The 12,782-nt window shown below is 36.7% G+C and overlaps 1 protein-coding gene across 3 annotated transcripts in view; it reads left to right on the plus strand.

The window, feature by feature from the left end:
* RFTN1 (raftlin, lipid raft linker 1) overlaps nucleotides 1-12,782 on the plus strand; it is a 2,439,049-nt gene that overhangs the window by 1,282,037 nt on the left and 1,144,230 nt on the right. For all 3 annotated transcript variants that reach the window (XM_044066769.1, XM_044066767.1, XM_044066768.1), the window contains exon 4: nucleotides 8,549-8,657. In XM_044066769.1, the coding sequence (XP_043922704.1) occupies nucleotides 8,549-8,657 (109 nt within the window). The remainder of the gene's footprint in view (nucleotides 1-8,548; nucleotides 8,658-12,782) is intronic.

The following is a 12,782-nucleotide window of genomic DNA, read 5'->3' on the forward strand; positions in this document are numbered from 1 at the left end:
GGATCTGTCCAATTACATTGTATACCCTGCACTTACCTAACAAGGTGAGAGCCACTGGAACACTCACACACACAGAAACTGTCAGGGAAGTGCATAGCTGGTGAATGTTATTGAAAGACTAAAACAGAAAAAAAAATAGGACTCGGTATTTGTACCCAGACTGTTTGCAGTGATATTTTAACAAAGGCTAGATTAATGTGATAGGCCACAGGAGCACTCACACTGAAGCTGTAGAGGAACCACATAACAGGTCAATGTTACAGATTTGCAGACTGAAAGCAGAAAATGAAAAACAACCATACAAGAGAAATTTGGAATTCTCCACCAAGTGTACTGACATTCAATAAATCATTACATGAAGAAACTGAGCCATGGAAGCAGTCAAGTCAAAAGACATGACGTGTACTCTATTTCTGCATTTGCTGACTAATGCAAATGGAAGCTGGAAACAAAAGACAGGGCTCAAGGGGTTTGACATTGTTATGGTCCGCATTGACATTCTACAAAACACTGCATCTACAAGGTGACTCTTAGCAGGAATCATACTGTAGGCATCAGGGGAAACACGTATCAGGAAAGTCATCACAAAAAACAGTGAAACACTGAGGGGTATTGAACCCTCAGCCCTCTTTATTTGCATACTACAAATCACTTCATAAACAAGCTGAGCCACAGAAGCTGTCATACTAAAGTTGTCAAGGGGGCATGTTAGGTTATTTTTACACATTTACAGAATAGAAGCAGAATTAAAACAAAAACGTATATGAAGGTATTTAAGCATGCTACTCTGTGCATTGACATTACAAAACACTTCATGAGTAAGTTCAGACACAAAAGCAGTCAGACTAAAAGCCTGTGCTTTACCACATTTTATACCACTGGTGGCAACATTATGCACCGTTGATCATAGCAGCTGCAATGAGAGCCTCCTGCAGATACGCATTTACTTTGAACATTGAAACCCCTAACATAATTCCCTAGTCTACTCTACCTGAAGACAGCCATATGGCTGAGGTTAAAAATAAATTTAGCAGGTGCAGCTCTGTTAAGAGGCATTTAAACATATTTGAATCCCTCATCTATCTAGCTTTTCCTCATTGCTGTACACTGTGATGGATTATACAAATTTTTCATATAGCATGGCCTACCATGTTATTTGGCCTAGCCATATCACGTGGCTGTTTTCTGAATCACAGACACCCTGCTTGTGTCATGCAGATTGACTTAGTGCGATGCAGCGTTTTCTGAATCTGGCTCAGTATTTTACATCTCAAGCTAGCCATTCTGAGGTACTAAAATTATGATTCTACTACTAAGGCTGCTTCCCCTAAAATAAAGGAAGTATATGTAGAGTTTTGCCAGTAGGAAATATTTCTGTGACTTATATATTTTGTTTTACACACTGCTGATCTTGTTAGCAGCCCAGCAGCTTAAATATATAGCAAGTTTCTTAGCACACAATACTGTTAAAGATATTAACAAAATTCTGCCACTTTAATCAAATAAAAATACACCTAACTTATCTCTATAATCTCAGTCAGAAGTATTTCAGCAGGTTATAATCATAATCTGAAAATATATTAACTTTTCCAGTAGTTCTAGATATAGTACTATAAATTTTTGCCATTGCTAATGCTACTTTCAGCTAAGACCATATTCAAAACACTACATTTTTCTTTTATACCAAAGGAAATGTAGTAAGCCATCCTGTTTGAAAATATTTTTTGAAAATATTATGCATATTATATCTACATTACTAACAAGTGTACTTAAGATGCTTGCATCCTATTTACTATAACCATCATTAATTAAATGTTATCCCATCATAAAGAGTCCCTCATCATTTTATGCATTAGTCATATATTTTACCAATCCAATTACATTCTTGTGAAGACATTCAACAGTTGAGCTGAAACGTATGATGGCTAATAAAGATGGGTTATTTCTCCCCATGCAAAGGGTATAATTTGTAAAGAACACTCTAAAAACACTAAAATTGTTGTTTATATCTGTTGATTGCATTAGCAGATATCCTTCCTAATTCTGTCAGTCAAAGATGATATTCGGTCCGTGACAGATTCATGTCAATAGATTTGACACTACCTCCCTAAAACATCAATACTGTGAGAAAGTTTTGTAAAAATCACTTTCAGTGAACCTTAGAGTGAATAGAACAATCTCCCTACATACCCCATGTGTAGGAGACACCCACACACTCTTCAACTTAAATACACCTATACTGAAGTCACGCACAATTAATTTCTCCAAATGCTTACATTTTTACATAAGATGATGGGAATGGACCCCATTCCTAAGTCAAGGCAAAATTAAAGTTCATGAAATTAGTTTTGTTTCAGTGTTTGCCATTTGATAAGAATGCTTTTCTCAGTACCTGCAGTGTTCCCAAAATTGCCTCTTTTTGTAGTTCATAAAGGGTTACTTTTATCGGTCGCATATCTAAATATGTTTGAAGATTCTTTCTTATCAGCTCACTTGCTCCTTACTGTAACTAGAACTCTCTGTGTGTCCTTATTCCACATTGCTCAACAGCAGGGAAAGGGGGAACAATGGGAGGACACATGTATGGCTCACAAGCATGCAAAAAAGTCTAGAAGATTTAGGATCTTTGCTTGGAAGTATTTATATAGGTATTTTAATTCCCCAAGCAGACTCCAAAGAAATTTTCCTCAGGTAGATGGCAAATGTTAGAGGTGTGATGGGGAAAAAGAGATAACTGTGAACATATATTTTGGGAGTATAATGAGCTGGCACATTTAAAAAATTCCCTACAGAGTACTCTTGTCAAAAATATTGGACGAGCAATTGGGTATAACTAAGGAAATGATTCTTTTGAGCTGGGATACAGGACCTGAATTGCCTTGATATAGCAAGGCCTAGTTAACATAGTGGCATAGATAGGTGGGGGGAGAGGGGCAGTCTGCATATTTGGGACTGTACATTTACTTCTAATTGTTTACTTTGTCATATTTACATTAATAAAAGAAAAACTGTTGTACAGAGCATTCTTCTTTAAGAATGGTCCCATAGCTGGTCCAGTTGCATCACGTCTGTGCGATTCCAAAGCTGGTCCAGTTGCATCACGTCTGTGCGTGTGTGTTGTCTCACAGACATCCTGTTCTTCAGATGCTGGTCAAGTAAGGGAATTTTGCTGTTCAATTCAAGTAAGGGAAGTGTGTGTGTGAATTTTGTTCCTGCCATTTTGAGTGGGTAAGTAAATGAGGCCCAAATACACACAAAAGCCAATGCTGGAACCAAACCAAAGTAAAATAAAACAAATAACCAGCAAGGCTGCCACTACCATAAAATATGTTTATTAAAACCAGGATAAGCGCTTTCGCGTTGGTTATCCCTTCATCAGATCATAACAGAACAAAACACACATTTAAAATAAATCAAGTCACCAACCACAAAGCTGTTAAAACATTTCAACCAATAAGATCATAAGTTCAGTTTCCTTCCTCTTAGAACTGGCTTAAGACAGACATTAGCATTAATACCTGGAAACTTATTGGCTTGCAATCTAAGTATCCATTTCAATTCTAATCTTTCCACATAGTAATTCAAATTACCACCCCTGGGATTAACCTTCACACATATTGCAGAACCCTAAAGGAAAATTTATGTCCTGAATTTTCCTTAATGTGTTTGGCCAAAGCATTCTTAATATTAAGTACTTTAATGTCATGCAGGTGTCTCAAAATTCTGTCTTTAAATTTCTTTCTGTATTGTTTTCTCCACATAGAAACTAGCGCATACATTGCACATAGCTTAATAGACTACATTTAAAGTTTGACAGTCAGCATGAAACTAGGTTTGAAAATAAAAACAAGTACAGGATGTTGAAACTGTTGTTGTTGTTTTGTAATACCGGAATAGGCTTTACACCTATAACAAGCTCATTCAAATCCTGCCTCTTAAACCTCATTCCTGCTCTGCATATACTGTTTCCACAATTCCCATTTTTTCTATGTAGTTTGCTCCTTCCCTGTTCTAAAGATCCCAATTCCAGTTGTTTTATCTCTGTTACTATATTCACTACTTCTAGTAAAGTTGGTCTAGACTTTGATTTCCATTTTCTAGTAATTGCTTTTTTGCAGCCACAATAATTAGACTCAGCAAGGCTTTACTATGTCTAGGCAATTCTGATTCTGTAGCATAATTCAAAAAAATCATCTCCCCCATCAGTCCAATCCGCCCACCCAGCGTCTCTGACAATTGCTATCCACAATTTCTCCTCCGGTTGATAAAAGTATGCCTGGCCTGTGTATAAGACTAAAGGGACTAAAAACATTTTAATGGCTTGTATCTTAGTATCCATATCCATATAACAAAACTTCCAGTTTCTCATTTTTGTATTATCTTCTGTTTAGTCTCTTCCCACATATCCTTAGCTACCACAACCGAGTCATTTCTAATCCATACTCCTAAATAGTTAATTTTATCATGTTCCCATAAATACTGATATTCGTTTTTGGGTACAAAATTTACCGCTACTGCCTTTGTTTTAGCTTCATTCATTTTGTATCCTGAGAAGATTTAAAAGTATCTTAAAATGTTCCACAACACTGTAATGTCCCTTTTTGGTTTTGTGATGTATAAAATAATATCATCTGCAAATTGAACCAGTTTTTCCTGACTACCATACCAATTATATCCTTGAATTTCTGAGTCCCTTATTTTCTTTTCCAGTGGTTCTAAATATAATGCAAACAACAAAGGGGAAAGTGGACAACCCTGCCTGGTTCCTCTACTCAAGCAGAAATTATTGGAGAGGACCCCACCCACTTTAATTTGCACATCCGATCCCTCATATATTCTTCTAATCAACCTTATAATTGTATCAGGGAAAGTTGTTGTGTCTTTCGGCTTTTCCCGGGTAGGGGTCGCCACAGCGGAACTCCGGTCTGCTAATGATTGGCAGTAGATTTTTACGTGCCGAGTTCCCAGCCCTGATGCACAACCTTCAACGAAGGTACACCTATTCACGCATGTCTCCACACAGAAGACGCTCGAACAGGACAACGTCTTACTGTGAGGCGACAATGCTACTGCAGCACCACCACCGTATCAGGGAAAGTAAATGCTTCCATTGCCCTGCTCATGAAGTCCCAATCTACTCTGTCAACTGCTTTCTCTGCATCAAGGCCCACCAATAAAAGCGGTACTTTCTTACATTCTGCTTCCCACTGGATCATCAGTGTTCTGTTAATATTGTCAGATGTTTGCCTCCCCACCAGAAAACCACACTGATCCATATATATCAATTTTGGTATCACTTTTGCCATTCTTTTAGCCATTATAGACATAAACACTTTATAATCATGGTTTAGTGTTCAAATGGGCCTGTATGAAGCTGGATCCGATGGATTTTTACCCTCTTTAGGTATTACCGTTACCACCGCCTTCTTCCAGGATCCTGGAACTTCTCCTCCTCTTAAAATACTGTTAAACAAAACCTTCTAGATCTTTATCAGTTTTTTCCTCCTAACTTCCAAACTTCCACAGGAATACCAACTGTTCCTGAAGACTTTCCTGTAAATTGGTTATACATTTTTATCTCATCCCTTCCTATCCTAATTGTTGGTAATTGAGCCTCATCTACCTCTAACTTTGGCATATTTAATTCTTCCATAAACATTTCCATTTGTACCTTTTCTTGATTTCCATATTTCTCTGCTTTATGCAAATTTTCATAAAAGTTCCGAAATATTTCTAATAATTCTACAGTGTCTTTAGTTATCTTCCTTGTTATAGGCACCCTAAGCTTGGTGACTGCCCTTTCCACTTTTTATTAGCTGAGTTATTGTGCTAGAAGTTTTTGTGCTCTAAAATTATTATCAAAAAACAGTTGCTTAACAGCAATATTTCTAAACTCATGTATATTATCGAGGTAATCCCTTATTTTCTGTTTAGCATTCTGCAGTTGCTCCTTTTTTGTTCTGAGAGATTTCCCCTATTTTGCAATACTTTAACATTTGTCATTCCCTCTAAATAATTTTTGTTACTGTTTAACCATATCTGCCTTTCTTTTATTTCCAGCCTAGTTTTAAACTCTACTTTAGTTTTATCCCATGCCTTAGCTATGTTTTCAGTAGACAAATCTGTCTTCTCTAGTAGCTCCTGAATTAATTCCACAACCCATTCCTTAAATTCCTCTCTTTTCAACCGGTAGGTGGGAAAGCGTCAGTGTCTCATTTTTATTTCATTACCTCGCGTTTTTATTTTAGTTATTATTGGTGCATGATCTGAAATAGTTATTGGGTGCATTTCAAGACCTTCAATTAAATGCACATGTTCCTGTGAGATATAAAATCTGTCTAGCCCAGCCCAGTCTTTGTATCTCGGTGATAGTCTGCATCACTTGGTATGTATTGGTCAGATGGTTATTCACTGGGCTCGAAGGAGCTGAGGTTCAGATGGTTGGTAAATTTGATACTATAGTGTCATAGTTAGCTCCCATAGTGTTGAAACTGCAGGGACTATCTGCCCACTTTTCAATGTAGTGAGCAGCGGAGGCATCACATTGACTTTGTTGCCGTGGCAGAACCAGGTGTTTCTGAGATGAGATGAGTTTGTCTGATGACCTGACTTCATCTATCTCTCAGTACCACAGGCTCCTTAAGACTCACACATTGATGACTGTCTGTTATGACATAAGTATCAGTTTCCCCTCTGTCACTATGCTACCTGTGCAGCAGCTAAATGGCAAATGTCACCATTAAGAGCTTGTGTTGCTATCATGTTGGAACTTTTTGGGGAATACTGCATGTGAAAAGAAAATCAGATACATTTGTGTGTTCCAGTGCCCACAGTAAGATTTGATTATGTCAAAGATGTCAGTGGAAGTGAGCTGGATGGCTAAATAGTTCTAATGACCTACTGTGTGTTTACCTGGAGTATGATGTAATAAACATTAGAGAATTGACGAACTGTACATCAGCGCCCTGTTTGGAGAACAAATGTTCTCCAGTAGGGTATTAATGTAAAAGTAATGCCCACTGAAAAACAAGTCTGCCGATTCACGGCACCATATTAAGCTGCCATGGAGCTTGGAGAGAAAAAAAACTAATGGCCGCTTTGGCTGTTTAGTGAGTGTAAAATAAAAAGTAAAAAAAATTTAAAAAAAAGTGTGTGAGTGTGAATGTGTTTATATCTGTGTGTGAGATTGTATGTGTGTATGAGAGTAAAAGAGAGAGATTGAATGAGCTATTATTTTACACTCGATAATCAGCACTTTTCCTGTTTAGTGAGTATAAAAAAAAAATAAATGAAACAGGAAAATGTGTGCGTATATGTGTGTTTATGTTGCTATCTGCATGTGAGAGTGAATGCGTGCACAAAAGCAGAAGAGAGTGTGTGTTTGTGTGTGTGTGTGTGTGTGTGTGTGTGTGTGTGTGTGTGTGTGTGTGTGTGTGTGTGTGTGTCAGTGGGAGAGAGAGAGAGAGTGAGAAAGTGATTGAGCTTTCCCCTGGCAGCATCAGTTAAAAGATTTCCTTACCTCTCAACCTCTTAGCACAAGAAATTTGGACAGAGACACAAGTAATGGGGAACAAAGAACCGTAAATAGGAACTTTTAAATATTGCTCTTATAAACTTAGAAAGTTGCTAGAATAACACGGTCTCTGTTAGCATGCATTTTCTGAAGCAGAGGTGTGTGTTTGAGAGACAGAGCAAGTGAGTGAGATGACTACTGGCAGCAACAGCAGTAAAGATGTTTGCATACCTCTGGACCTTTCAGCTAAAGAAATCTGGATAAAGCCTAAAATAAAGGGGGAACAAAGGCTCTGAAATAGAAACAGATTTTAATTACTGCTATTATAAAATTACAAAATTGCTTAAGGAAAGGATTTGTGTTAGCATGAATTTACTGAAGGAAATAAAAGACTGAAACTCAAATGTATGTCATTATTTAGTAACTTCAATCTCCAATGACTGCCATCAAATCAAATGATTTAGGAGTAAGGAACCAAAAAATAAATACCTTGTTATTTTTTTTTAAATGTTATACTTTGAATGTAAAATGCTTCCTCCAACACCATTAACATATACTACAGCAAGTTTGAAACATTAGGCGGAGGAACTGTTTTACATCAAAAATATATTTAAAAAAAATATAGTAATAAAAATAAGTAAGTAAAACAACAATTTTACAGTGAGCACATTCTCTAAGAGCAATAATACTCTTTAAGGTATGTGTTAATGTGTAATTAAAGCCCTTCCAGGGTTGTAGAGGCCTGACGTCGCATGGGCAGGTATTAATTACTCATTAACACACACCCTGTGGGGCATTATTGCTTGTGTAAATCCAGTATGTTAGCCTCTACACGTGAGTATTTTATTAAAATTAGAAAATGATAGAGTGCATCAGTTACTCATAGCGTTACATATCCTGTGCACATCGAACGTTGTACGTTAATTGAGAATCCAGCTTTTCTAGACTGTACAAGTTTAAAAATATTGATTCAAGTTTTGAAAACTAAATGAAATAATGGAAAAGGTCTGACATTCCCCACATTTCTGTTTACAGATCTGAGAACACTGATGACAAGAGTGAAATGTACAGCCTTGACATTGAGTGGTGTTTATCGTGTGACCAGCTTCCAGACTCCAAGCTAATTCCACACTTTATAAAGAAAGTGAGTAATGAGAAAAAAAAGATTATAAAATTGTTCAGTGAGAATTCCTGTTTAAATGTGGGGCAGATGTAACTGTAAATAAATGTTTAGCTCTGTAATAGATGCACCCCCAATGTCATGTCGGACGTGCTCTTTTAATTTATACTTGGACGCAAATAATTTTCATAAAGTGTACACAGCTAGCCTTTTTCTTTAAGTAACTACTTGCTGACTCAATAGCAGATAAAACATTGTTTACTTTTTGTATCTATCAACACATAAAATGCTTTTATTAAAGCACTGTGCATCATGTAAAAGTCATTGTACAGAAGAAAGAACGAATACAGCTGAACACCCTAATGATACCAACAAATGCTGAAGGATGCATTTTGATTTTTCCCTTTGCAATGTCTCTCTCTCTCTGTGAACAACATTCCAGTCTAGCCAGTGTCTTACACTATTAAGACATCAGAGGGGAACTCTTGAGTTAAATTTTGTGGGGCAGCAGCCTCAGGCACTCAGCAGTGATTCACTGCAGACGTCTGCATTCATTTGTGCTATTTTATCAGTTGCCATTTCATCTTAACTAGCTGATTTGTCTTTAAAAAGAAGTAAAAAAAAAGGAATAATTGAGCTCTGTAAAATTTTCCATTTGCCTTAAAATAATGTGTGAAGTACCTGACTTTTGATACTTACATTTCATCCAGCAGCTCTGTGCTAATAGATGCGATAGCCATTAAGTATTTGATGGCAGTCAGACAGTCCTGTATAAAGTATAGTTTTCACTGTACTGAATTTTGAAGGGGAATTATTTATAGAATACATATTTAGGTGCACAGTGCTTCCCTAAAACTTCAGAATGCATTAATGAAACTTACAAAACATCTGTAAAAGAATATGTGTCTCTCAGATATTTTCAACTGGATCTGCTAATATATTTTTGAGTTCAGTAAGGAATGTGATAACTGATTTTACATAGCAGGGTACGAGATACTGCTGGTGAAGGATAAAGGGGAGTTGACATATCTATGAATAGGGGAAATGGCAGGGGTTTCCTTTTCTTTTTAATTTGGTAAAAAGGGGTCAAACCTCCATATTTGTGAGATATAATGTTTGGGGGGGGACTGTAAAAGAACTGCCCCCCTCCCCCAAAATATTCTGAGCAGACCAAACTAGGAATGCAATGGAATTCTGTAAAGGATAGGTTTAAGGGTGCTTTTGAGCTTAAATAGAATGGTTTAATTACAACACAGGAACTGAAGATACTAGACGGAGGATCTGAGTCTCAGCCTGTGTTAGTTTCATTCGTGTTTAATGCCTGGGTAGATGCAAATAAACTCCAACAGTTGGTAGCAGGGCATGTAAGTATATGAAAGAGCTGAAGACAGAAATGATAGTAAGGATGAGGAAGGCTTGGAACAGGTTGTTGAATAAGGAAATATGATTCCATATATGCTACCTAATTAATTATGCTGGTGAGGCCAAAGAATTTAATTTTTTCTGGAAGTGTCTGCAGAAGTACTTTTATACTTCTGCAAGACTGCAGCCTATGTTCCCTTACCTAACTCTATATTGCTGGAGATGAGAACAAAATAAAAAAGGAGCATGGGAACGCACTGCTTTGATCATGTCTGGTCATGGCCAGTTTCAATTTGCAAGTTACAGAATGCATTGTCTGAACTCTGTTCTCATCCTAAGTAACAATCTTAACCATCTTAAATCTTAACAAAACCAAGATTATTGTTACTGTTTATGCCTTTTGCAAAAAAGGCAGTAGCAGCACTATGGAAGAGTACATTAAGACTATAATAAACATATGAATGAGGTGGCAGATAGAGTGTGAAGAAATTTAGCCAGTAAAACTTGGAAAAACAACCTGGCTAAATGGCTGCCATGGTTAAAAGTCAGATGTACTTGGTTAGAACTTTTCTGTCTAAAAGGAACTCATTTCAGTGAGTGTTTCAATCAGATGTAGAAGCAATACATAACTAGAACAAACAGAAAAAAAGACTAGCCTGTATAAAACTAGACAAGACTAGAAGCCCCAGCAGTGTGTTTAGAAGACAGTGGTGAATAATCCCGAGAAAGCATTATTGGAGTTTTATTTCGATGACATATGTATTGCTTTGGAAAGCCCTGCTAAATTAAACAAAGAACATTTTCTGTTTTTTTTTTTTCATTTTTGGGAAGATGTTTATTTTTTGGGATTAAATTTTTTTTCTGTTATCTGAACTATTTTCACTAACAATATAACTTAGTTGTTTGTAGTAAGTTTAATACTGTCTGGCAAATGGCTTGATAGTAGCCAACATCTGGTTCAGAAAGAGAGACAGTCACAAGATCACATACAAGAGTGACCATCATGAAACTCAGATAGACTTTCTCCTAGTAAAGAAGGGGCACTGGGGTAGAATCAGTGACTGCAAAGTCATCCCCAGTGAAACAGTCAGCCCACAGCATAAACCACTGGTTGCCACAATCAGTTGCAAGCAGTGGTCAGCGAAGACTTTAAGGTCAACAAAGACCAGGCTTCAGATCTGAAAGTTGAGAGCAGAGAAATCACAACAGTTCAAGGAATTACTCAGGGCTGTAGCACCCCAAGAAGAGGAAATAATAGGTGGAGCTGACGAATGGCAGTGCCTCAAAACAGCACGTTGAGGACTACAGAACAGATATGTGGCTAAGCCAGGTATGGAAATAAGGTATATAAAGAAAGCTGGTGGTGGAATGCAGAAGTTCAAGAAGTCATCTAATGAAAGAAGGAGTGCAGAAAAAAAGTGGGTGAGAGAAAAGACAGACCAGGCTAGAAAGAAATACTGATTGGCTAACCAGGAGGCTAAGAAAGGAATTGTAATAGCAAAGAACAGGTTATCAGAGAAAATCTACCAGCTTCTGGAAAGTGACTCCGTAGGTGACACAAAGAAACTATGTCAGGTTGCAAGACAAAGACAGAAAGACAGAAATATAAAGAAGTTAGTCAGACACCCTTCATAAGGGGTACTAGCAACAAGCTGCTCACCAGTCTACATGACATCTAAGGTAGATGGAAGCAGAACCCCACCAAAGCTATACTGCCTCAGATGCAGCCTATGATGAGAGAAGAATAGGAGCCCACCATAGCCAAAGTAAGAACAGCACTAAGGAAACTGAAGTCAGGGAAAGCAGCAGGCTCAGATGAGGTCACAGAAGATATGATGAAGGTGTTGTGTGAGACACGGGAGAAATGGCTTCTGAGGGTGCTCATAGCAGTTTGGAGATAAAGGTATATCCCAGATTACTTCGGAATAAGCATACTCATGCCAATATACAAGAACAAAGGGGACATCCACAACTGTGGGCAATGCAGAGGTATCAAACATCTAGAAAAAACACCTTCACGAAGAAATTCTCAATAAACATAAGATGCCACCATCAAAAACAGGAACAGGAACACCACTCCAAGGACAAGTCTTTTATTCATACAAAACGTTCGGGTACCTCGGCTTCTTGCCTTCTAATGGAACACTTCTAAACAACACTCTCGTCCTTAAATACATGCAGCACAATCATAATTACTTCAGTTAATCTATCAATGTTCCAATTAATTAATTAGCCAGCCAGTTAGACAAAATCATCATTTTTAAATACGTTCTAAATATTTCTTAAAAGGGACATGTATCCATCATATATAATGCAAATCACACTTCATTATTTTTCATGTGAAAACATATATATATATATATATATATATATATATATATATATATATATATATATATATATATATATATATATATACATACATACACAGGCTGTCATTTCAAAAGCATCAACTTCTAATTTATCACATAAGGCAACCTTACATAAAAAAATTCATTCTATTAAATAGTGATATATATATATATCAAATATAATTTCATAAACATCAAATTCTAATTACTAAATCAAGCAACCTTACATATTATGTATAAGAAAATATAAAATGGTTCTGATGCAAAATTCATTTTCCAATGCGCATATATACACACAAAAATAAAGGAAAATTCATATCTGAATTACATATAAATATATGTGTGTATGTGTACACATATGCATACATCCTTTCTAAATTTCAGAGCGGGAAATAGTAATGGCCCATATTCTATAGAATTACATAATTTCATAAAC

Source organism: Protopterus annectens, chromosome 3.part1, assembly GCF_019279795.1.
Source record: "Protopterus annectens isolate FY-2018-M chromosome 3.part1, PAN1.0, whole genome shotgun sequence".
Classification (NCBI taxonomy): domain Eukaryota; kingdom Metazoa; phylum Chordata; order Ceratodontiformes; family Protopteridae; genus Protopterus; species Protopterus annectens.